A 26,349-nucleotide genomic window follows, 5' to 3' on the forward strand; every position below is an offset into this window, starting at 1 on the left:
AAATTGTGTCTTGTAGCATACTTCTGTTGATGGATATACAGAGCCCCATGTCCAGCCCACAAAATCCAGTAGCAGGCAAAACATACCCCGTTGTAGGAACTCAATAACTTCTGCAAATGATGACCATCCTCACATTGGGAATTATCGCTTACTCAAAACAATAGGAAAAGGAAATTTTGCTAAGGTGAAGTTGGCTAGACATGTTCTTACTGGTAGAGAGGTAAGTTGCTTAAGTTTGTGAATAATATCATATGCTGTCTTATTCTTGTTTGGCTGTTTGCAGTAACAGTTTTGTTCATCTAACTCTGTGATATGAAACAGATTTTCCCTAGGACTAAAAGACACATGATGGTTGTAGAGCCTTGCAAGCAGAGCAAGATCTGCCATTAAACTACTAGAAAGAGGTGAGGGAAGGGGCTTAAATAATCATGCCTCCCTTTTTTTAAAAGCTATTTGTTCTCCTGGTGAGAGCAGCAGGGCCAGAAGTAATCCTGTTAGAAAATAGTCACAGGAAGTAAGTAAAGTTGACCTCTTCCTTCTGCCCACAAAATGCTATGCTTTAAATCATCCCCATGTCACTTCATAGGCAGGACCAGGTTGTGTACTCTTGCTACCATATTTATTTGTAGCTATTAAAAGGTAATGCAAACTTAAATGGACTCTGAGGAACGGTAGAGGACAGAAAGGCCTGGAACATCATTGTCCATGGGGGTCACAATGGGTCGGACACAACTTTGCACCTAAGAAATTAAAAGGTAAAATCTGCTAGTGCAGAGACAAGATAATTTGCCTGAGAATCAGTGCAGCATATTTAGACTGCTGAGGTTAGAATGTTGAACTTAGTCTGGGGAGACCTGGATTCAAAATCGGGTTTAGCCACAAAGGTAATAGTGATTATCATAAACCAGTCACTCTCTCTTAGCCTGACTCACTCACAGGAAGGATCAAGAGGATGGGTACAGTCGGAACTCTTTGACCAAAGTGCATGATAGAAATGCAGACTAATCTCCTGTTTTGAGATTATCTCTAAACGGCCTAGCCCTGATTAATAGAAATACAAAGACATTAATTGAAAATAAAGGGAAAATATTTTTTAAAAATCTTAATTCATTTCTCAGACACTAAACCTCTAATTAAAAGAGAATTTGCATTTGATAGTTTAAGCAGAAGTGCTTTTTAGGTAACTTGGATTTAATAAATAAAAGAACTATTAGAAATTCTGACATTGCCAGAACATGAGACATCTATGTCCCATAAAACCTGTTTAAACAGATGTGACTTGCTCTGACAACATGTAATGTAGGTGTATGTATGTACACTGTATAGCATGTGCTGTGTAATAGGGTACAGCTGTCCTGGAATTTGCTACTTCAGAGTGGTATAGAACAGCGGTCCCCAACCTATTCCAGGTTGAGGACCGCTTCTGGGGGTGGGGGAGGGCTGGCGGCCCAGGCACCGCACATGCGCAGCAGCACTGCGCAAACATGCATATGTGGAGCTGCTGCGCATGCACGTTTGCGCCCACCGGCAGGGCACAAACGTGCATGCTCAGCAGCGTTGCGCAAACGTGTGTGTGCGGAGCTGCCGCACATTCGCATATGCATCCACCGGCGCACAAATGCGCGTGCGTGGCAGCTCCGCGCCTGCGTGCTTGCATCCACTGGCATGCTGACGGCTGCACCTAACTCTCCCCCCCCCCCGCAGTGAGAAGCTAACCGGGCCACGAGCAAAGCCTGGCGAGCTTCTCGCTGCGGGAGGGGGGGGGGGAGGCAGGCGCGGCCACCAGCGGCCCGGCACCAGGCCGCATACCGGGGGTCGGGGACCACTGGTATAGAGCACTCAGCTGGACACACTTAGTGCTCACAAGCTCAGTCTTCAGGTGAATTGCAAGCTATTTATTTTTGTTTTTATTTTTGTTTTTGTTTTTTGCTATTAACAGACTAACAGCAGATGCTGTAATATCTGCAAAATTAAGCCCTTAAATGCTCAGATATTTAAAACTTAATTGTAAACTTTCACCATATCCTCCTTAAAATTGCATTTGTCAGATTAAAATGTAAGTTTTTAAATAGTTCAGATAATTCTTTTCCTTCTCTATTTAGGTTGCTGTGAAAATAATAGACAAAACCCAACTAAATCCCACCAGTCTACAAAAGGTGAGAATTTTATTATATTAAATAGCTGTATGGAAATCATATTATTTTTACAGGATGATTAAATTGTTCTGAAGATAACTTGCATGTTTTCTGTTCAAGGATTTAGTTGAGATGGAGATATATTTCCATCTCAGGTGGAGGATTGTGGGTGGGGGAGTTGCTCAATATGCATTCTAGATAAGTGTGCTTTGGCTTTGATTTTTAGGATTGAGTCTATGCATGTAAAGTTTGCAGCGAGATTAATAGGAGCAAGTATCAAGGATACTTTTCTTGTGTTGAAGTTTAACTGATAAAGGATCAGATTCTCTTATAGCCTAGCTTGTCCCAGTTGTCTGAGCAACCAGTGCTTCTGCGAATAAACTGGAATAATTGACTGTTTATTCAATTTATATTTTTGCCTTCCTCCTTGGACTCAGTGGATTACAAAATAGTACCCCATAAAACCCCATTAAAACTCCCTTTAAAACCTTTAAAACCATGGTCCTTTAAAACCATGGGCAAAGTCAAAAGAAGGTAAAAAAGAAATCCTCCTTCCTCCTCACAACCCTCCATAGGGGAGTTCGTCAGAAGGAATGACATAGATTGAGAGCGGCCCATTGATTGTAACAGACCCAGCCTCAACCAAAGACCTGGCAGAAGAGCTCTGTTTTACAAGCCCTGCCGCAGTTTGACAGCTCTGTCAGGGCCCTCAGCTCTCCCGGGAGCTCATTCAACCAGGTTGGGGCCAGGATTGAAAAAGCCCTGGCCCGGGTCAAGGCCAGGCGTGTCTCTCTCTGGCCTGGAACCACTAACAGATTGGTACCTGCAGAGTGAAGAGCTCTGTGGGGGGCATAAGCAGACAAGCGGTCCCTCAGTTAGGCAGGGCCCAAGCCACAAAAATATACTTGGAGGGTCCAAAAACAATGTAATATCTTATCCTGAGTTTTTGAACACAGTTTTTGTTCAGCCTGGAGAAAAGGAGGTTGAGAGGGGACATGATAGCCCTCTTTAAGTATTTGAAAGGTTGTCACTTGGAGGAGGGCAGGATGCTGTTTCCGTTGGCTGCAGAGGAAAGGAGACGCAGTAATGGGCTTAAACTACAAGTACAACGATATAGGCTAGATATGAGGAAAAAAATGTTCACAGTCAGAGTAGTTCAGCAGTGGAATAGGCTGCCTAAGGAGGTGGTGAGCTCCCCCCTCACTGGCAGTCTTCAAGCAAAGGTTGGATACACACTTTTCTTGGATGCTTTAGGATGCTTAGGGCTGATCCTGCGTTGAGCAGGGGGTTGGACTAGATGGCCTGTATGGCCCCTTCCAACTCTATGATTCTATGATTCTAACACATGAAGCTGCCTTATTTGAAACAATCCATTGTTATGTCAAGGTCAGTACTGTATATTTCCAGTGGCATTGGCTGCTTCTCTCAGTGTAGCTTGGAACTACTTCCATTTGCTTACTGTTCCAGGTAGCTCTTTGTGCCGACTAGTTGTGTTTGGTGCTGGTGAATTTTACTGTGCAGTGAGAACTGTTCAGTACAGACATTTAGTATGTACAGACAATTTGCTTCATGGGGAAGCTATACCACACAGGCAATTTCAGGCAGGCTGTATGGTGTGACTGCATATTATAGGGATGTAATTTCAATTAGAATTCAATTAGAAGCAGGAACAAGAGAAATCCAATTACTATGTTAGATTACTGAACACTGGCCTGTATCAGAGGTGGCCAAACCGTGGCTCATGGTTATTGCAGTCCATGGACATCTGGAGAGCCAGTTTGACTACTCTTGGCCTATATAATGGAGACACTGCATTTACATTAAATTAGGTGAGGAAGATCGTACACAGCAACAAGCACTGGTATGTTCTGCAGATACAATAGTATGTTGTCAGTACTAGATTTTTTGGAGGGCTTAATAACCTACACTGATAATGTGAAATAATTTATTCACCTCCTCAAATAAGAAACAAATGCCTTCAAACAAGTATTTAAAAAATTGATGTGTAAAGACAAGTCATCGGAGTTCTAAAGAGACTTGTTTTCAACAAAGTTAAACGACATTACAACTGATTTCATTCAATGCATAATGCCTCAGTTGAATTCCTTGACTGATGATTCACCAGTTACCCAGGAAGTTGCATATTGTTTCCATTGGCTGATAATAAACAATTGTATTTTAGTTAATAAGAAATTATCCTTTTTTAGGTCATTTAATGTTGATTGCTTCTTATTCACTTATTTCAAATAAAGGAAAATGTTAAATCTAACTGGATGTTAATCATTCTAATTGTGTGATATAGATTTGTGTAAATGTGTAAATCCCATTATTCCTCCTTAAATTTAAAATTTTTCAATATGTTCTTCATCTGATAATAGCATTTAAATTAGGCAACTAACAACTTTCAAATATTCTGTTTGTATGAATCCTCTGTAGGTTCATTCTGGGAAGATGATATTTTATCCCTTTCCAGGATAATTTCATAATACCTTTATGTATGCTAACTTTTTTTATTTCTTAATGAAAATTTTAAGTGGTACTAGCATGCTAATGGATATTCAGGAGTCCAGGTATTCTGAAATACCTGTTACTGGGCCATGTAATGTTAACCGATAACATAAAAGCATCAGATATTCCTAATATCCAACAAGGGAATACAGCAGTCATTGCCATGATTGATAGTTTTGGCTTACAGGGAATATGTGAGTGCAGAACCTGACCTGGACTCATTTATTTCTGTGGATTTTTTAAAATGTAAACAGTGTTTCCAGGCATCTGTTGTGTTACAGTCTATGCTAAACTTTCAGTCTATTTTATTTTAGAGGATGTGAATTCAACTTGGTAAATTTCATCATCTACAGCTCATTAAGAGACTAAGACTAGATCTGCTATATGGGGGTTTTCACCTACCTTCAGCATGTCAAGATAGTTATGTTATTTTTAACCCCCCCCCCCAAAAAAAACGGGTGGGGGTGCTGTGTTAGGGAAGAATGCCGTATTTGATGTGGTCGATCATGAGATTTTGGTTCACTGTCTTGCTGACATGGGGATGGGGGTGTGGCCTAAAACGACTGACCTCCTTCCTTAAGAACTGGTCACAGAGGGTGGCAGTGAGGAGAGGTTGTCGGATCTCTATGCACTCACTTGTGGGCTGCTTCAGGGGGCAATACTCTCCCCGACTCTATTCAACATCTATATGCGCCCTCTGGCCAACCTGGTCCGTATTTATGGGTTAGGGTGTCATCAGTACTCCTAATGGAAGGACGGCCAGATCTCCCCCCAGATACATTTGCCAGCTGTTTGGAAGCATCCATTCCTGAATGGATCAGGAAGAGTCGTCTGAAACTCAACCCCTCCAAAATGGAGATCCTGTGGCTGGAGAGAAGAGGGCAGGGGTTGGAAGTGCAATTACCCTGCCTGGATGGTGTGCAACTGACATCTGTACTGCTGGCCAGGAATTTGGGGGTGATCTTTGATTCCTCACTCACCATGCAGGCTAAAGATAGCCCAGATGGCGTTTTTCCATCTGTGTCAGGCATGGCTACAGTGATCCATGCAACGGTCACTTCCAGGCTAGGCTTCTGGAACTCGCTCTGTGCGGACCTACCCTTGGCTTTGATCTGGAAATTACAGCTGGTACAGAATGGAGCTGCTAGGGTCCTCACTAGATCATCCTGGAGGACCCATGTCCAGCCTCTGCTGAGGCAACTGCATTGGCTACCAGTCTGTTTCTGAATCAAGTTAAAGGTTTTGGATTTGACCTTTAAGGCTATGTGTGGCTTGGCTCTTACCTACCTGGGGACCACTTACCTCCTTATGCCCCCCACAGGACACTTTGCTGTGCGGGTATGAATCTCCTCATGGTCCTGGGGCCTCGGGAAGTGTGCCTAGCCTTGACTAGAGCCAGGGCCTTTTTGGTCCTTGCCCCTACCTGGTGGAATGAGCTCCCTGAAGAGCTGTGGACCCTGTTGGAGCTCTCGAGGTTCCACAGGGCCTGCAAAACAAAGCTGTTCTACCAGGCGTTTGATTGAGGCTTCATGCAATGAGTACCGCGGAATTTCAAACACCCCCCCCCCCCGGTTCTTGGGCATTAGACCATATAGAATCACCCTGTTATAGTCTATACCCCTAGCCACTCCATCCCACCAAGTCCACTGTGTTGGAGGCTGGAGAGATCTTTTAGTTGTACCGCCATCTTGTTTTATTGTATTTCATTGTTAGGTATATTTTATTGGGGTAAGATTTGGGGTATTGTTGTGAGATTTTATGTTACCATCTTTAAACAGCCCCGTGGCGCAGAGCGCCACGAACTGAATAAAGCAGTAAGGGCAGTGTGGGAGGAGTTAGGGCGGGCCCTGTCCAGGATAAAAACTTGGAGGGGCTAATCAGGAGCCGCAAAGCGGCTCCTGATTGGCCCCTCCAAGTGTCCATCCCGCCCCAAGCAGCCAATGGCGCGCGGCTCCCCATTGGCTGCTTCACCCGCCCAGACAGCCTCGGGTGGGGGGTGGGCCTTGCTGCCTTCTCCCAGCTGGCGGAGTGGCCTCGCCGCATCGCAGACACGGCAAGGCCGCTCCGCCGGCCGGGAGAAGGCTCAAGAGAGTCTTGGGTGGGGGGTGGGCCTGCTCTCAGGCCATCTAGGGCCCATTTCATTTCAAAGTGAAATGGGCTTTAGATCTAGTGTTAATCACCACGACCTAGTTCTCTGGGAGTGGCGGTCTAGAAATCAAATTATAAATAGAAATAAAAATAGAAATAAAATGCAATTTCAAGTTCTGCACCAAGAAAACCTGAATTTAGCAATATGCATAAATCAAATATATTAATTGAATGCACTGTCAAAGTTCCACAAGGCCTGTAAAACAGCGCTCTTCCGCCAAGCCTATGGTTGAGGTAATAGTGGCCAAATATCAAATGGGCCTCCCCCCCCAAAGGGAGCATATACTGGTGGTCAGAAGAGGTGCTGCTGGTGGAAATGGGGGACATTTATACTAGATTTTATTATGTTTTAAAATTTTAACTATGTATATTGACTTTAATGCTATGTTTTATTGCCACTTTATTCATTAAATAAACAAATAAACCATCCAAGCCTGCTTTGCTGAGAAGGATAGTATAAAAGCCAAATTAATAATTATAATTTATGGGTTTGCGTGTCGTTGGGATGAAGAAGAAGCTATGAAAGACACTGAGGATATGCTTGCAACCACTTGAAATCTTACTTAGCAAGAACTGTGCTAACTCATATTCAAGCACATCTTCATAGCCATAAGGGCTGGGGTTCTGAGGAAGTTGAATATTGCGCTCAGCTTTGCACTTGTAGGGAATTGCAGCATACACACAACACCTTAGAAATCTACTTTTCCTGTACGGAGTCCACATGCCAACTGGAATGATTAGTGGAAGTCTTTCCTTTGCTTTGACTTCCAGGTTATGTGATAATTAGTAAGGGGGAGGATCGGAGCCTTTACAATGATGGCTCTTATACCCTGAATTCTTTCTGTAGAGAAGTTCATCAGGTCACATCACTGTTTGTTTTTAGGAACCTGGCAGTGTATTTTCATTTAATGCAACTCTGGTAGCCCCAGCTCTATATCCAAATGCCCCAGGTGTTCATACTAGCTTACTGCTGCGGAATACACTTGACATCAACATCCAGGAGAGCTTTTGATAGAAAGTATATCTGATTGTTAAGAGCCTCTTGTGGTGCAGAGTGGTAAGGCAGCGACATGCTGTCTGAAACTGTCTGCCTATGAGTTTGGGAGTTCGATCCCAGCAGCCGGCTCAAGGTTGACTCAGCCTTCCATCCTTCTGAGGTCGGTAAAATGAGTACCCAGCTTGCTGGGGGGTAAACGGTCATGACTGGGGAAGGCACTGGCAAATCACCCTGTATTGAATCTGCCATGAAAACGCTAGAGGGCGTCACCCCAAGGGTCAGACATGACCCGGTGCTTGCACAGGGGATACCTTTACCTTTTTTATTTATCTGATTGTTAAATTATATCTTTAAATGTGCTATTTTGTTCTTGAGTTATCTGAGCAGTTCTATTTTATTTCACCTAGAGACATACTTATATAAACATCACTGTAAGTAAAAATAGTTTTCTCTTTTTTTAAACAGTTGTTCCGAGAAGTACGAATAATGAAGATTTTGAATCACCCTAATATTGGTAGGAATTTCCCACTTTTCTGCTGAGTCATATAGTAAATATATTTGTTTGGGGTTGTATAATTTTAAACTAGGCTTTCAGCCTTATAATCAAATTCCCAGTGTGTATTAAACTTTCATAGTTGTGAGAAGTGTCCTGTTGGTTTCCTGTAGGAAATGAAACAGTTTTCTGAAAGTTTTATATTCTTTTCTAGGAAAAAGTTAGGGTACCAGTAAGGAATATGACTTGCCCAGTTCTTTGGCTGCTTTCTGCAAGGCCACTGTGTCTTCAAGTTGGTTTTACAGCCTTTTATTAAGGGGCTGTTCTGGAAGAACTTATTACTAGTCCAACAAGTCAATATTAGGCATATCATCAAATGATTGTGCTTTAAACTATACATAATCAGAGATTTCAATCCCTAGGATTGCACTGTTGATTCAGAATGGAATGAATCTATGGTAACTGTTTTATATGTAATAGTTATCAGAGAAAATATGTTTTTAAAATCAGTTTTGTTTAAATCAATACCATTGGTTGTGAAGAACTGAGACCTGTGAATGAAAAACAGGATTACAAAGTGTATAACTTTCCCTTTCTGCTTTAGTTTTTGTTGCCTTTAGAGCCCTACTTTGTGATGACAATTCTTCTGGCTGAGGAAGGCAGAACAGTTTTGTTCCAGAGACAGTTATTGTTCCTGAATCGGCCAGAGGGCTTGTTGCATACAAGGTATACATATTATTGCATACAGGGTATGCCCTTTTTCCTCCGTCTCCCAGCAGAGAGTGCTGTTTTTCCGACATGCTTGGCTCTTGTTGGCTTATATAAACTTTAAAATGAGCATAATTCATGTTGTTAATATACTTGATGGGCAGTCCTTCTGGTTCTTAACAGTTCTGCAGTCTCCCTTAGCATTTAATTGTATCAGAATCTGCACTATTTCTAACCTGGACTAGTTCTGGAAGAGAAGTGGGTGGTTATGATTTTTTTAAAGAATTTCAAGTGTAGATCTAAATCTCAACTTCAGCATGGATTTCCTTTTATCTATGACATGGATAAGGCGCATCAGTTGAAGATTATTATCTTAAATCATTTTTCTTTACTGCTTGAAGTAATTCACTGTCATTCTTTTATCTTTCAGTTAAATTGTTTGAAGTTATTGAAACAGAGAAAACGTTGTACTTAGTAATGGAATATGCCAGTGGAGGTAAGTAAAGTTCTCTTCTGTTTCTGTGGGTGAGTTGGAAATATATGAATCTGAAGATGGAGGTTCAGCTGATATAATACACTTTGGTGTCTTTTGTATGATTCATAGCTCCATGAAAACCACAGTCACAACTAAAGAATTTTTTTTCTTGTTGATGTTTTATCATCTACTGATGTATTTTAAAAAGAGGGTTGTAAAACTACACCCTGGGTAGGACGTTAAGGAGATGAGGTGGATAAAACTGCTTGTAGACTATACTGTTTCATACTGCAGTGGAAGGCTTACATGATTGAATGTTTCTCCACATACCTGCCAATAGAAAACTAAATATTAGGAAGAAGCCAGCTATTCGCCTTGATGAAAGAGAGTAACCTTGTGAAAGATTGTCTTCCCACCCCTTGTGGTGTTCTGTGCTGAAGATATTGCAGAGTACTTCCATTTCATTTGGGAGGTGAATCCCCAATACTGATCCTGTGTACATTGCAGAAGGAGGATATGCTACCACCGTTAGCACTCAACCACATAGAAGGTACAAAAGTGAATGACTAGAAAGACTCTCAGAAGATCTGCTGCATTTCCAGCCACCACAATGCCACCCTCAGCTGCTGCTGAAGTCAAGTGGGTAGGGGGCTATCAAAGGTGTACAAGGACTTACCTTGTACAGCCATGGATGAGAGGATGGCTGAGTAGGAGTGTCTTCTAGCAATCACACCAGAGCCCCACAGCACTCCCATCTCAGCATGTCCTTTGATGGACCACTGCTCCCTTCTTCCAATTTGGCTGACAGTGCTAAAGCAATCCTCTCTCCAGCTGCTATTTCCAACACACTATGAGACCACGGAATAGTCCCTCCCTGGCTAGTCAGGATTCTGGGGCTAGGATTAGCTGTACAGAGGCAGGCAGAGAGTAGGACCCTCTCCTCTCACCGGTCATGCATATTCCCAGCCCAGTCTTGTGGAAGAAGAATTGAAACCAGTACCTTCTGATGACTGCCCCCCCCATCTAAATCACTGTAGATGCCAGCCAGACCAGAAGGAGTGTTGATTGTCCCAGCATCTTAGCTCAAAACGTCCTCCACAGCAGAAAGTGGCTGGTGCTCCAGGCAGTACAAATACTCCTCCATACCTTCATCTACCGTGTGGAGGGAAGTCATCTCCTCATGCTCACAGACAGCAATATGGCAGCAGCTCACATCACGTGGAAAGGAGCCCCTTATACCAAATAGCAAGTTGTTCTTAGGTTTGATTCAGTGGATCGCTACACCATCAGGCCCAATGTGATAAATTTAACACCATAGCTAAGTTGCCAGGGTCTTAATTTGGAGAAATGAGCCCTGAAACAGAATTGACACCTGGAACTAACAGTCTTGGATCTCTTTTCCTTACCCACAAATAACAAGCTTCCAAGATTATTTTCAAGGTATAAAGTAGGGTGATAAGGGGGAAAGGGCAGTCTTTTGTCCCTGGTCAGAAGACTTGTTATATGCCTACCCACTCGAATCCTCTCAGTATGAGGGACCTCAGCAGATCTGGAGGGAGCTGAAATATTTTTCTTAATACTTTATTGGCCAAGCAAGCCCTTGTTTAGAGAATTCATAGATATGATAACCTGTCACACCCACTCCTGCTGCACCTCTGGCTGAGCTTCCAGAGGGAGCTTCAGAGGCTGTAGTCGATCCAGGTGCACTGCCTGGGTCAAGCACCCTCCCAGCACCACCTGGAGATCCTGCCAGCAAAGATCGGCTTGAGGAATGGGTCAAGTCTGAACCTCCAGATGATGAGCAGCCTGGTCCTACCCAGGCTGCTATCCAGCCCTACATGCCAGCTTATGTGAAACCATGGGACAAGACCCCATCTAGCCCAGAGGACTCGCCAGAGTGGCAGCAAAGGCAATGGCATCCAAATCTGACATCTGTCAGAAGATCAGTATGACTTTCAGACTAGATGGGGTCCAGCTGCAGCCACTTCCTCAGATGAGGATTAAGTCCAGGTGCAAGCTCTCTGGCTGAAGGCTACCCCACCCAGCTTGGTGTTCTTTAGGAGAACCTTGAGGCAAGTTTTTCCATGGGTACAACGTGTGTGTTCCGGCTCACTATGGCGAAGCTCTGCTCAAGTGACTCCTGGTTCCTGACTTCAGCTTTGGCTTCTGACTTCATTCCTGGTTCTTGACTTCAACTTTGGCTTTCGACTCCGTTCCTGGGTCCTGACTTCGGCTTGTCTTGACTTCATTCCCAGCTCCTGATCTTGGCTTGTTCCTTGACTCTGCTTCTGGCTCTTGACTCTGGTCCGGCTTTCAACTCTGCTCTCCAGCTACTCGACCATGTTGCAGCTTTGGCACTGCCTCTGGCAAATAACCCCGGCCTGGCTTTGACTCCACTCCCTGCTCCCGCCCTCCTTGGTGAAATGTCTCTCAGCTTAGACTACTTGGACTGGACTTGGACTCTGAGCTTGTCTTTTGATTTGGTCTCTGCTTCCTGGCTGAGTGTAATTAACTGGTAAGCAGTGTGTGGCCTTGCAAGACCTCATATATCCCATGGATCCTTCCCACAGTATGTAACACCTCTGGGGAAGTACTCCAATACGAGCTGGTGACACCGGTTTGCCTGAAGACTGAAAAGAAAGCCCTGGAAACTTTTGGATATGCAAGATTAGTCATCAGCACACACAAATCAAATTTTTGAAGCAACATGGAAGGTATTAATCTGATAATGCTGATGCAAGTGTAATGATTTCTTGAGAACAAGGTTTAGGGCTGTAGGTTTCTTCTATGATGTCTTCCCAGAAGGTCTTCACCCAAGTAACAGTAAAAGCTACTTTTTTCACATCCAGTGTTTTGTCAAGGGTTCATCCCTTTTCAGTCATCCTAGTGTGCCTTACTTTCCCATTTGGGATCTTCTCAATATTAATTAATTAATTAAATAATTATATTTATATACCTGGGGGCTCAGGGCGGTTTACAATATGTTCAGAGCACTCCACAAAATTGCCTTCAGGACCCTCAAGTAGGTTCCCCCTGTAGATTCTGTTCTATAAGTTTATCTTTGACCGTTTATGCACTGGGTACTTTACTTCCCCAGCTTCTATGCAAGAACACAAATCGGGGGTGGATGAGGTACACCAGGCCAAGTGTTCCTCCATGTGGGTGCAGGAAGAGGTGGGGCAACCTGCCATGACTAAAGCTCCAGTCTGCAGCCCGGCATGAAACCTCCAGTGCATAAACGGTCTTCCTGACTTTCATCACCTCAGTCAGAAGAGTATTGGAACTCAGAACTCCATCTATAAGAATGTACATGGCATCTTCCACAGGGACTCTGTGGTGACTCCATCCCAAAGGTCAGCTCTTCTTTTCACAGAACTCAAGAACTACCGCTCTTGTCATTCTCCACTTATCCAGGTCACTCTTATTAAATGGAATGACCCATATTGGATATATGCAGAACCATGAACGTTTGTGTCAGAAGTACCACTGACTTCAAATTTTCAGACAACCAGGTTTTTGCACTGTTTCACTCGTAATTGATATAAGATAGGTAGGAATGCTTCCAAATCTATGATCATCATGTAATTCTCTCATGTAGCCAACCAGCATCTCCCAGTCCTCTTCAGGATTACTGTCTAGGCCATTAGGGATGCAGAATCCACAGCAAGTTTGTCTTCAGCCTTCCCTCCCCCCCCCCCGACTTCTGCAGAGTATCTACCTGACTTCCCTTTTCTACTTATACAAAATAATAATACTGTAAGCTGGACAATTACACCTCAGCCAGAGCAGACTTCTGCTCTGTTTTCCCCTGTTGGCTCCTCAAGGTTTTTCTGCCTGAAAAGGTGTAACTTTTCCTTATCCCTCATGAAGATACCCATTGATGGAAACTGAATAATTGAGCATACCTTGTGGCTAAGTTTTCTTCAGTGGTCTGAAGAAAATCCTTTTCCTTCTGGATTGTGGCCCAGAACACTACTGGGAATGGAAAACTAACTTTCAGTGAGAATCTGTCAGGGCCCATTCAGTAGTGTCCTGTACATAGGACACTGCCTGAGTTCAGATACTCTTTAGTTCAACACACGGAGCATTCTGATCTCCTTCACACTGCTGAAAACCATGTTCTGAGGTGTGCCCACCACAGGCAATAGAAGCAAATCTGCAGGATCTTCAGCAGAGCCCCAGAGTGGGAGGATTAATCCTCTCAATTCACCTATGAAAGGAAACTCTTGAAGTAAATCTAATTCTTCATTTTCCCCAACATACTACTTTTCCTCCCCACCATGGAGGGATATTTACACTCAAAAAAGCAACCTACAGTCTGAAGTGGTACAATCTAGACACAGATTTACTGCCTTGTCTGTTGTTTTATGAGCGCTAAGAGTGACTTTTCACCTGGTTACCCCACTGTGATGGCTTTTCACTCAAGCTGCCAATTTAGTTTAACCACTTTGATTTAGTTGGTTTGGTGTAATAGAGATTGTTAACTGAGAAGAAGTTCTGATCCAGGACTATTATAAAGACCATTCACTAACCAACTCTTATCCCATGGTAAAATTCTGCTAAGATAGGGAATTGTTGATACTGAAGGTAATAGAGAGATGTGTTCTATATAACATGAAGAACTGGAGTGCCCTTTCTCTTGTTATCCATATACAACAAAGTCCAGATTGTGGGTTCATTTCTTCACTGAAAATCTAGGGGAAAGGCTTGGAATATAGATCCATTCCAACTCTATGGAGCCCTTTCTCCTACCACAGTTATGGCCACACTGGGAAAAATGTGTTCCTGACGAAATGCAAAAAGTAAAAGTACAACTAGTTTTATCCATCATCTGGAATGCAGTGCAGTTTAATTTTATTATTTCTATTATAGGAGAAGTATTTGACTACTTGGTTGCACATGGAAGAATGAAAGAGAAAGAAGCACGTGCAAAATTTAGACAGGTACAGATTAAATGTAGGCTATCAGTATTTGAAACTCTGTGCTGAATGTATAGTTTATTGCTGAAGACCATTGTTGGGAATTAGAGTATTCTGGAAGCTTAGGAACAGTGAGGGAGCAAAACAAGGACCTGCATAGAAAGGGGGAATTGGTGGAAGTTGTTATTCATAATTCTTTGTACTAGATGATTTGATACAAGCCACAGTAAATATTCTTAAAAGGCAACCATTCAGTTTATATGAGTAAACTGCTTTTCTGATAGTCATTATTGGTATGAATGCAGTTGATCAATACCAGCCTTGTTCTGATGTATATATTTAGCATAGTAGTCTCCACTTCAAGTGCCCTTGTGTCTTAGATTTACTTTCTATATCTGGCTGAAGAAGTAAATTTAGAAATGAGTGGGATGGTTTGAGAAGAGAATGTTTAGTGATTATCAAAGAAATTAGATAGTGTATTAAAACTTTTGGTTCCTGTAATATGTAAGGGAAAGAAACATAAATACTCAGTATTCAAGATACCTCTGTGATTCCTCATAACAGGAACTGCGGTTGAATCTAGCACCAGGTGACATTTCAGGGTGATCCTCCATTTTTTGCAAACATCAGAGTGCATGCTCCTTTCAAACTCCAAGATAATTAATGACCGGGGCAAGGGTCAGCCATGGCCTTCTTTAGAACCTTGCCAGCTTCCTGACTATATCAATCCCTGACAGCGTCCACTAGTATTGCTTTTACAAATTTAGGTCTTTTAAAGTACGCATTAACATGGGGAGTCTTCTTTCTGTTGTTAAAGTGTAACTGTATGATATTATCATACAAGTTCTCCGGTTACACTGATAAAAATTATTATCTGAACCAGGAGGAATGTATTGAAACCCAAATATAAACATTCATACTTTAACTAGTAAGGCATATTGAGAGATAAAATTAGACTAAGTTTGGCAATATATTGTATTAAATTTTTTGTGTTATGTTCTATTAATGATGATCATGGTGGTATTTCAGATTGTGTCTGCTGTACAGTACTGTCATCAAAAATGCATTGTTCATCGCGATCTTAAGGTATGCTTGCTATCTTTCATTCAAGAATTAGAAATGTATGAGAAAAAAACTATTAGGCGTATGTTATGTTATGATTGTTATTTATATTATTATAATATTCTATGTAAGTATTCCACAATGTTTAATGTAAACCGCCCAGAACCGTAGGGAAGGGCAGTATAGAAATCTAAATAAATGAATAAATCAATAAATTAATAATAATAATAATAATAATATTTAAAATACTGGATCTACTAAAAAGAAAGATGAGCTCCCCTTCAAAAAGAGTTAATTACTTTGCATTTTTAGTGGATATGACTATAACTTGAATGTGAATGTAAGATGACACCCTTCCCCCTTCTTTTTGATGGCATATCTGGATTAAAAATTTAGCTTTGCATTGTCTTAAATACTGGAACATTTCATTGCTAAATTTTATAACTTCCAAACTAAGACTTCCTTTATCATACATTCATACATTATACCATCATTTTGTTGGAGATTGTGATATAAACAGTATATTTTTCTACTGGTAGCAGAGAGGTTTAAATACATGTGTTGGTAGTGTAATACCAGCTCTCTGATGCTTATGTTGTGAAGTTTTGTGACTTTTTAATTCATTGTCAGAGGTATGCTTCAGTCCACTTTTTTACATTAACGCCTTCCCCCTGCCCAAAACTTGTCAGTCTCCAGTCCTGAATTTTATTTATTTATATTTATTTATAATTGAATTGATATGCCACCCTTCTCTGGAAGTTTAGAGCAGCTTACAACATTTGCAACTGAACATCGTTGAATTTTAAAATTTAAATAATAAAACATTTAAAATCCTAGGAACACATGTCTATTTCAGTGTGTGTGTGTTGGGAGGGGGGTAAAGTGCTGAAGTTGTTCATTCTATGATATATAGATAATAACCCTTTCCATATCTGTATATATGTGTTTGTAGAGAGGCTTGTATTGGTGGTATTTTGTAAGCCTCAACCATAGGCCCAGTGGAATAGCTCTGTCCTACAGGCCCTGTGTAACTGTTTTAAGTTCTGTAGGGCCCTAATCTAGCTTGAAAGAGCATTTTGCCAGGGCTGAGAATCCCTTCAATGTGACCCAGAACAAATATAATGCCGTATCATCTTCTAATGATGGTTAGGAGACTGGAATTACTTCCCCTTCTTTCTCAGGCTTACTTTCTCTTCTCTGGCCTGTGAATTTCCTACAGTTTGGGAACTAAGTAACCATGGTTACTATTAAATCTGCCATAATGGTTTTGCTAATAATGGTTAATTCCTATATTTGGGGTTTTGGACTTGGAGCAAAAACACTGGTGTGAATGTAAGTCTAACCATGGTTAGCTCTCTAAAATGAAAGGGACTGGGGAATTTGCAAGTAAGATGACAAGAAAAGATCAACTCTTCTAATCAGTGTTTGCTGTCTTTAATCATGATGAGATGATTGGGAAACATTCCACATGTGCTGGGTGTGTATGGATATATTTTAGAGAGCATCAGGGTTCTGTCTGAATATGTATGAAGGAATTCGAACCAAGATAAGGCAAAATATGCCAGTGTGGGGAAGGTGAAGCAGGGGAAAGTTCCCCACTTATGGAGGGGGGCATCTTATTTATCTTATCCCACTATTTCCTCTTTCTCTTCTCTGAAATCTCCCATAATTCACCCTTTTCCTGCTTCCTTCTCTCCTACTCACCCACCAGCTGACCTACCTTTATCTACCCCCTTGTTTTCAGCTTTCAGTCCTTCCTTCCCCCTGACAGAATCTACCCAGGAAAACTATGGCCCAGTTATGTAGTGTCATTTTTTGTTTGTTTGTTTGTTTAGACTTCAGATTCTCTCCCTCCCCTCCCCCCCCCCCCCCAAACCTGGTTCTTGTCTCAGGTTTGTAGAAAGATCTGTCTTGTCTTTGCATAGCTCCAGTCTCTGGAATTAAGTATCCACAAATGAGGCCACAATAATTAGATGAACTGATAGTGGCAAATTAAAGGGTAGCATTCAGCAGTAAAACAAAACCAACAAAAGAGCAAAAATTGCTTCTTTGTAATCAGCTGTGCTACTAAAAGAGTCTTTTGTTTTAACATTTCCCAAATCTGCTTTGTTCTCTCTGTACCTGCTACAAAAGTCATTATCTAGCTCTTCTCATCTCCCACTGAAGAATCATTGCTGGCTCATTTTTCTCTCAAAATCTGGTTTTCACTCTGGGCCTAATCATAACAGCCCTTTCAAGATGAAAGTCACCATAAAGTGTCCATCAGTAAAATAAGTGATTGTGACACCATGTGATTCACTTAAAAAACATGAAGCTAGAAAATCTGATTCTGAAATTAGAGTATATATTTTTAAACACTAAAAGAATGGATCATAATCCATTCTGATAGCCTCTGGGATTATAATCATGAGGAAATCAAGGTATCATTGCTTTCTTAAGACAGTATAACTAAATCTGATTCTCTTTTATATAGGAATCAGTAGATGATTTTTTGGTAAGGCTATTATTGTTTGAATTCCTAAACTGAGCATCATTGTTTAGATGCTATCCCAGTGTTCTCCCCACATCCATGACAATATCGAAACAATGCTCAAATTGTATTTGAACCTCTGATTACAAGCTTGGTGGCTTTCTCAGCTGGCTCCTAGTGTTATACATTGTGTGTTTTCATAGAGCTTCTTGGGAATTGTAATCGGGGTGGGTGAGCACCACAATACTTCTGTGATTATTGAGATTCCTGACTGCAGGTGGAGCCCAAGACCATTGTTATGTAAAATAAAAAAAACCACAACTTTACAGTTCATCTGTCAGGAAGGAAAAGGGTTAAAACTTCAGGTTCCAAGCATCATCATCAAAATATGTTATATGTACCCTAAGGTAAAGGTAAAGGTATCCCTTGTGCAAGCACCAGGTCATGTCTGACCCTTGGGGTGACGCCCTCTAGCGTTTTCATGGCAGACTCAATACGGGGTGGTTTGCCAGTGCCTTCCCCAGTCATGACCGTTTACCCCCCAGCAAGCTGGGTACTCATTTTACCGACCTCGGAAGGATGGAAGGCTGAGTCAACCTTGAGCCGGCTGCTGGGATTGAACTCCCAGCCTCATGGGCAAAGCTTTCAGACAGCTGCCTTACCACTCTGCGCCACAAGAGGCTCTTTATATGTACCCTAATGAACCCCTAATGGAATAGGCTGCCTAAGGAGGTGGTGAGCTCCCCCTCACTGGCAGTCTTCAAGCAAAGGTTGGATACACACTTTTCTTGGATGCTTTAGGATGCTTTGGGCTGATCATGCGTTGAGCAGGGGGTTGGACTAGATGGCCTGTATGGCCCCTTCCAACTCTATGATTCTATGATCATGCACACAAAGCAAGACATTAGCTCAAGATAAGTCCCACTATTAAGAATGGAGCAAGAGTTTCAAAGTAAGGTAGTCTGCCATAATGTAGCATTACTATTGCCAGCAGTGCAAATATGTTACCCTTCCTCTCCGCACAACAGACACCCTATAAGGTAGATGGTACTGAGAGAGCTCTGTGAGAACAGAACTATCAGGATTGTGAGAAGCCCAAGATCACCCACCTGGCTGCATGTGGAGGAATGGAGAATCAAACCTGGCTCACCAGATTAGAAGCTGCCGCTCCTAATCAGTATTATTTGTAAGCTTTGACAGCATCACTAAAAGAAAAATTAACTTAAGCCTGTGACTTTTCTGCACTTGTCTGGCTGATAGCAGCAATAATGCTTATCAGCTAAGGTGAAATCAGGCACAGGTGATAAAAATTCCAGCCTTCTTCTCATTTTAAATATATACCTTTTCAGACTTCAGCATTTAAAGCATCTTATATTCTAATAGCAAAGTCAGCCAAATCATGGTATATTTAAATCTGATGCCTGGAGCTGTGAATAGGCAAAGCAGTTTGTTGTTGCTGGTTTTTGCAAAAAATTCTACAAACCTGAGAAGATCCATAGGTCCCACCAGGAAGTTGGCAACCCTATACCTGCAGCAACTTCTGGGTGACTTTTCAGATTCAGATTCAGAGTACCTTTATTGGCATAAAAGTTGGGGTAGCTGGTAATCGCTTCTGGGTGATATCATTCTATTTACATAACTTGATTAGGCATGGCTGCTTGCTACTTTTGAACAGTTGTTGTTGTTGTTAGGTGCGAAGTCGTGTCCAACCCATCGCAACCCCATGGACAATGATCCTCCGGGCCTTCCTGTCCTCTACCATTCCCCAGAGTCCATTTAAGTTTGCACCTACTGCTTCAGTGACTCCATCCAGCCACCTCATTCTCTGTTGTCCCCTTCTTCTTTTGTCCTCAATCACTCCCAGCATTTGGCTCTTCTCCAGGGAGTCCTTCCTTCTCATGAGGTGGCCAAAGTATTTGAGTTTCATCTTCAGGATCTGGCCTTCTAAGGAGCAGTCAGGGCTGATCTCCTCTAGGACTGACCGGTTTGTTCGCCTTGCAGTCCAAGGAATAGCAGCCACCTTATAAAAGTCAGCATGGTTGTAGCAGTTAGAGCTTCAGAATAGGGTCTGAAAGCCCCAGGTTCAAATCCATCTCTTGCTGTAGAAGCTCACTGGATAATTTTGAACCAGTCACATACTTTCAATATAAAGTATCTCACAGAAAAATCTGAAAGAAAATACATTGGAGGTTTAAATTTTCCTTATATATTTTTTAAAATCTGCAAACAACACATCAGTTGAGCTGTCACAGGTATCTGCCAGGAGTGACTCTGTGGTGGCAGATAGGAGAGGCTCCAGGTCCAGCCACAGTAGCAGAGGATGCTGGGAACTCATCCAGACTGAGAGTGGTTCCCAGGCACCATTACTGCCACTGCTGGGCTTCAGGTGGGTGGTGATGCCTATAGTTGCAGTGGGATGGAATTTTCCTGTACAAGTCTCTCATGCCTTCCACTTGTGTTCTGTAATTCTCAGTACCCTTTGGCCATTTTTTCAGGGATTACCTTTTCATGTTGACATTTATCATTAAAATTCTTTATTTTCTGTGTTTTCCCTTTTAGGCTGAAAATCTTCTTCTTGATGGAGACATGAACATTAAAATTGCTGATTTTGGTTTTAGTAATGAATTTACCATTGGCAATAAACTGGACACTTTTTGCGGGAGCCCTCCATATGCTGCCCCTGAACTCTTTCAAGGAAAGAAATACGATGGCCCAGAAGTAGATGTCTGGAGCCTCGGAGTCATTCTTTACACTCTAGTTAGTGGATCGTTGCCATTTGATGGTCAGAATTTAAAGGTACAGCTGAACAGTTCAATTGGTTAATTCTAATAGTATTCAAATTTTCTGTCTCAACAATAACTTCTTTCTTTGTTTTTCTTAAAGGAACTGAGAGAACGGGTATTACGGGGGAAGTACCGGATCCCATTCTATATGTCCACAGACTGTGAAAATCTACTAAAAAAACTACTAGTGTTGAATCCTATCAAGAGAGGGAGCTTGGAAGTAAGTAATTTGATTAGTATCCACTTTTTCAGGCAGGGAGGGGGATAAACTTCAGTAAAATAAGTTGAAATACAGACAGAATGACATTTCCTCTTGGGTATGTTAGTTCTAAACATGCCATTAGGGCTTTTTAAAAAATCCTACATTGATGGTTCTTTGGTAAAGGAAATAATGTGCAGTCTACATTGTAATGTGTGTTAATAAAATGTGCAGGTGCTTGTTAGGATCACCAAACACACTCCACCCTGGTGGAGCCAGGGGTCCCCCATCACCAGACCCTGCACCTCAGCAGCTGGTGGCTGGTAGGGGGGTTTACCAGGAGAAAGATGAAAGCCCAGGCCACGTTGCCAGCATAGAATAGGAAATGATATCGTCACATCAGTAATAAATAGTAATAAAATAGAGTTTTTGCACAAATATCAGAGTATTGCCTGGATGTCACTGGTGTGATGACATCACTTTCTTTGCAATACCAGCAGCATGACCTGGGCTTTCCTCTCTTCTGGTAGATCCCCCCCATCCCCCACCAGTTGCCAGGATGGATCTAGCAACCCTATTGCTTACTGAGTCTACAAATGCAAGGAAACCATGACCAGATGTCATGAGCAATGCATGTGCTTAGTCTACATGGAGGAGCTTGTTGGTTTTTGCACAAAAATTCACTTGCACGTAGAAATTTTGTTAACACATTATGATCCTCTGTCAAGTCAGACTCCCTGATATCCAAGTTCTTTCATATAATATGTTTAGAATTGGGGTGTTTCCCCTTAGATTAATATCATTAAACAAGCAAATGATGAATCAAATTGAGTTTGAAAAGGGCAAGAAGAGTGAAGATGGCTGTTAATATAGTTTTTGTTGTATTCTTGTGTAGGCCAAGACATAAGAACCTATTTAGATTCTAAATGGAAAGCTGGCTACTGTTATGTGGTCATTCTGACCTATCTTTCACATTCATGTCATTTTTCTTGGTATTGTGTTTCTATTTCAAGTTATTTTGTTATAACTTATGAGCTCTATGAAATGTAGCAGGTGTTTGACCTTATCAAAACCCATCACTTCATTTTAACATGGCTTGTTTTATTTAAGATGGTTTAATTTTATAAGGTACTTCTGTGCAGGTTTCTACTTGTCATTTGGCATGAAAGTTGCTTCAGAAAAATACTTTGGCCCTTCTGGCACATTTAAGAACCTGGTCATGATTGTTTCTGAGCCCTGCATCCCAGAAAGATATACTGCTTATTCATATGCAATAAAATTGTAGCATGTGATAAAATGGTTTTAGGAAGATGATATGTATTCATCACCAATGACCTTTCTTTCATCTTCATAGCTATGCTTTTGTAGCTGGATGGTGTTCCATCAAATTAATCTCATTTAATCACTTTCTGACATAGATAACCTGAACCCTAGCTAGGAGATAGACCCCTGCTCTCATGCGACTGCATCCAGGCTGAGTCTTTGTTAGGTTACTAGAGGGAAACAGTTATAGGTAGTTTCTGCTTCACTGATGTGTAGCACACATTGTGATCATTTTTTCCTGTAAAGTGGAATAATTGGGGTCAGGAGAGGTCAGTTCAGGGATAATGATCACATAACAAAATTTTGAAATAATCACATCCAGAGGATGCATAGTACTGTACTTATAGTTAATTCTTTGCTATAGTGCTTCAGAGCACAAGCATTAATAGGAGCAGACTTTTGCAACCTGACCATGTTTGGGAGACGATGAGAGGTACGAAGGTCCTGGCACTTCAGAATATTGGAGGTTTCTCATGTGATTTCAGTATATGATATGAGGGAGAGGGTTGAGTTGTTCTGTCATTACTCCCAGGCTCCATACACTGATTTCAGGATTTGAATAATTCATTCAAGGACAACTGTACTTGGGTAGGCAGCTCTCCAGAAGCAGAATAATAAGCTAGGTACAGTAGTCCTCGGTATGTGCTAGCTTTTCATAACGTTTGTAAACATTAATTTTTTGTAGGTGAATTTGGGTTATCTGTCAACAAAAATGTGATCTTTTGAAGTCTAGCAAGTCTGTATGTTGTATCGCAAAAAGCCTGATGAAGCAAGTACTGTAAGCCCTCAGCCCTTACAGTACTTGCCAATAAAGAGCACTTTTAAAAAGTCTTTACAAGCCCTGCATCAACTTTTTACTAGTGTTGATAACTGATGTCTTGATTTGCTGTCTTTTAAATATGCTTTAATATTCTCAAATGAATCAGGGTGGTGGTTGCAGTATGGAAATGAAACATCAAATTGCTGTGGGTTGCTCATCAATTATAAGCTTGAATTGAGTATGGAAAAGCATGGACATAAGTCTGATTACCCAGTGTAGGTTAGTTCAGTCTATCATATTTCCAACAGCGACTTATGGCCGTGCAAGCTGGACAATGAAGAAATCGGGCAGGAGGGGAGTTGATTCATTTAAACTCTGGTGCTAGAAAAGGCTTCTGCAGATTTCATGGACAACAAAAGTCACAAACGAGGAGCGCATAAAGCCCGATATATCACTGGAAGGCAAAATCACAAAACTCCAACTCATTTACTTTGGCCGTATCATGCAATCCAACTCAGTGGGGAGAGCAATTATGCTAGGACTGGTCAGTGGTAAAAGGAAACCAGGCCAACAAAGAACATGGTGGTTAGATATGATAAAAATGGACACTGGCCAGAGTGTTACACAACTAAAAGAAGTGGTGCAAGATTGGAAGATGTGGAGACAGCTGAACCATAGGATCGCCAAGAGTCGGACAAGACTGAATGGCTAACATTGCATCATCATCATATGATTTTTAGTAGTTCTTATTGGGACAGTTTTAGGAACTTAATCCTATGGTAGGGTTGCCAGCTTTAGGTTGGGAAATGCCTGGAGATTTTGGAGTGCAGCCTGAGGTGGGCAAAGTTTAGTTAGGGGAGGGACTTGAACAGGGTGAAATGTCATAGAATCCGCCTTCCAAAGTAGCTATTTTCTTCAGGTGAACTGATTGCTGTTGCCTGGAGATCAGTTGTAATAGTGAGAACTCTCCAGCTACCATCTCAAGGTTGGCAACCTTATCTATGAGTAAATACCCTGTAACAGTGGACACTTTTCTCCACCAACCAGTCAAGTTGTATGAGCTTTACAACAGCTCTTTAGAATTAGGTGTTCTTGGTTCAGAAACTGGTTGCTGCCAGAACATGGTGTTTGAAGCAGAGTACAAGAATGCTATAGAAGTGTGTGACTGTGTCTGCCTTTAAATGAAACACTGGACAATTGTCTGTGAGTCACAATATGTCACAACGTTGGGTATATAAAGTAATAATTCCAATGAAGTTCTGCTAAATAAATCATACAATACACAGCAGTGGGAAGTAGGGTTGCCAGGTAGTCACGAGAAGGGAATGGGGGGGGGGGGGTCAGGCTGCCCGATCCAGGTTGGGAAAGTCCTGGAGATTGGGGAATGGAGCCTGAGGACTGGAACCTCAGTGGGGGACAATGCCACGGAATTCACCCCCCAAAGCAGCCATTTGGAGATAATTCTGAGGAATCCCTAGGCCCCAACTGGAGTCTGGTATCTTTAGTGGGAACAGTAAATCAGCAGAAATCACCACCACTGTAATTTTGGCTTATCTTCTTGGCCAGATGCTTATTTTTCTGCAAAATAGGTAGCTAGGCCTTGAAACTTCAGTTACGAGTTTTGTACCTATATTGAGGCATCTGATTTCCTTTCATCTGTTGAAGTCATGTGTGAGTTTTCCTGCTTACAGGACTTTGGATGTAGCAATAAACAAATAGCTGAATGTTTCCACTTCATTTCATGTTCCAGCAAATAATGAAAGACAGATGGATGAATGTTGGTCACGAAGAAGAAGAATTAAAGCCATATATTGAGCCTGAACCAGATGTTAATGACACCAAAAGAATAGGTAAGAATTTTTACATGATTATCTTTGTCTTCCAGTTCTTTACTATACTTCTTATATTCTCCCACTTGCGTTCCTCATCTCTTTTTATATAACAGACTTTTTATTTGGGAATTTTGTTAGTTTATTTTATTAGTTTGATGGAATGGTTCCCGTTTAACCAGTTTTTCTTCTATGGAAATGATTTTGAAACAATTCTTAGAGAACTTCTCCCTTGAGATATTCTAGGCTCATTTGTCCTTTTACTGCCATCTGATTCTGTCCATTCCCACTACTTACTGTCAATTGCCTGCCTCACCCCCTTCTTTTGATGAAATCTTCAGGAAAGATTTGTGATTTGTGCTATTCTGCTTGTGCATCTTTTCCTGAAAAATGTATCTAGATGGCCAAGTCTGAACAGGAAAAGAATTCTTATGTAAAATAGTTAAATGGCCTCCGTCCCTCCCCAAGATAGAATAAAATCTGTACAGAAGATCTAGCCAGGGCTAATATCTTGGTTTCAAAAAACCCAGGTTAAAAAAAAGCAAAATTTAGCTTTGGGTTTGTTTTTAAACAAAACTCTATCATGTCTATGGCTGAGTTTGGAAGTTTTGGGAGGATTACCATAGTAACTGAAAATGTCACTCAACATGGAGATAGTGGTGTGATCTGTCAGCATTCATGAGGAGATGAATTGAAGGGAAAAAAGTTTATTATTATTATTATTATTATTATTATTTAAGTAAGTTGGGGCAGTGAAGTCTTTTGGTGTAATTTATATTATCTGTCCCTCATGAGTCCTTGTGAATCACCATTTGTTATAGAGCTACTTCTGTGGGAGCATGTGAGAATGAGTTGGCACATTTAGATGTGGATGATTAAGAAAAAATCGTCCTGTGGTTTTGTTCTTAATAGATATAATGGTCACAATGGGTTTTGCAAGAGATGAAATTCATGATTCCTTAGTAAACCAAAAATACGATGAAGTCATGGCTACATACCTGCTCTTAGGCAGAAAACCACCGGAGGTAATTTATCATTACATTTATCTGTTACTTTTGAAAATTGTTATTGTCTGGTAGAGATTGTTAATATGCTTTGCAGATTGTTGGGAATATGAGGTTAGGCCTCATAGTTCTTGGTTGCTAAGTATTTTTGAGTAGTTTAGCTCTACATAAAGTATTTCTCAACCCTTGCAACAAGTTTTCTGCTTGATTATTTGATGTTTAAAACATGAAGCAAATTATCTATAGGCTAGCAGTGTCTTGAGGCCTGCTAACAGGTCAGCACTATCACCAATGTCTTGGAAATGTTAGCAAACACAGAACATTTGAAGTCACTTAGCCAACAATTACATGGTGTAATACAAATTTGCTTAGCACTTGAATGAACATTCATTGAGGCAAAGGGTAATTGTTTTATACATTTTGACCAGCTTTAGATTGTGCACTATTTTTACTATGAAAATAAAATAAGCAATCCTCCTAGAATATGCTTTATTGATAGAATTATACTTTGATGCTTGCTTTAAAAAGTTTTTTTT

At 41.3% G+C, this 26,349-nt stretch overlaps 1 protein-coding gene across 9 annotated transcripts in view; it reads left to right on the top strand.

The window, feature by feature from the left end:
* Positions 1–26,349, top strand: part of MARK1 (microtubule affinity regulating kinase 1) — a 79,071-nt gene that overhangs the window by 31,891 nt on the left and 20,831 nt on the right. For 7 of the 9 annotated variants that reach the window (XM_077339839.1, XM_077339874.1, XM_077339848.1 and 4 more), the window contains 10 exons: positions 17–220; positions 2,103–2,156; positions 8,254–8,302; positions 9,420–9,485; positions 14,337–14,407; positions 15,413–15,469; positions 20,475–20,711; positions 20,799–20,918; positions 24,731–24,830; positions 25,722–25,834. In XM_077339839.1, the coding sequence (XP_077195954.1) occupies positions 17–220; positions 2,103–2,156; positions 8,254–8,302; positions 9,420–9,485; positions 14,337–14,407; positions 15,413–15,469; positions 20,475–20,711; positions 20,799–20,918; positions 24,731–24,830; positions 25,722–25,834 (1,071 nt within the window). Of the gene's footprint in view, positions 1–16; positions 221–2,102; positions 2,157–8,253; positions 8,303–8,885; positions 9,008–9,419; positions 9,486–12,060; positions 12,179–14,336; positions 14,408–15,412; positions 15,470–20,474; positions 20,712–20,798; positions 20,919–24,730; positions 24,831–25,721; positions 25,835–26,349 lie in introns of those variants that run through there. The other 2 variants (XM_077339899.1, XM_077339908.1) reach the window with 2 other exon arrangements.

The sequence above is a fragment of the Paroedura picta genome, chromosome 1, assembly GCF_049243985.1.
Source record: "Paroedura picta isolate Pp20150507F chromosome 1, Ppicta_v3.0, whole genome shotgun sequence".
Lineage (NCBI taxonomy): Eukaryota > Metazoa > Chordata > Lepidosauria > Squamata > Gekkonidae > Paroedura > Paroedura picta.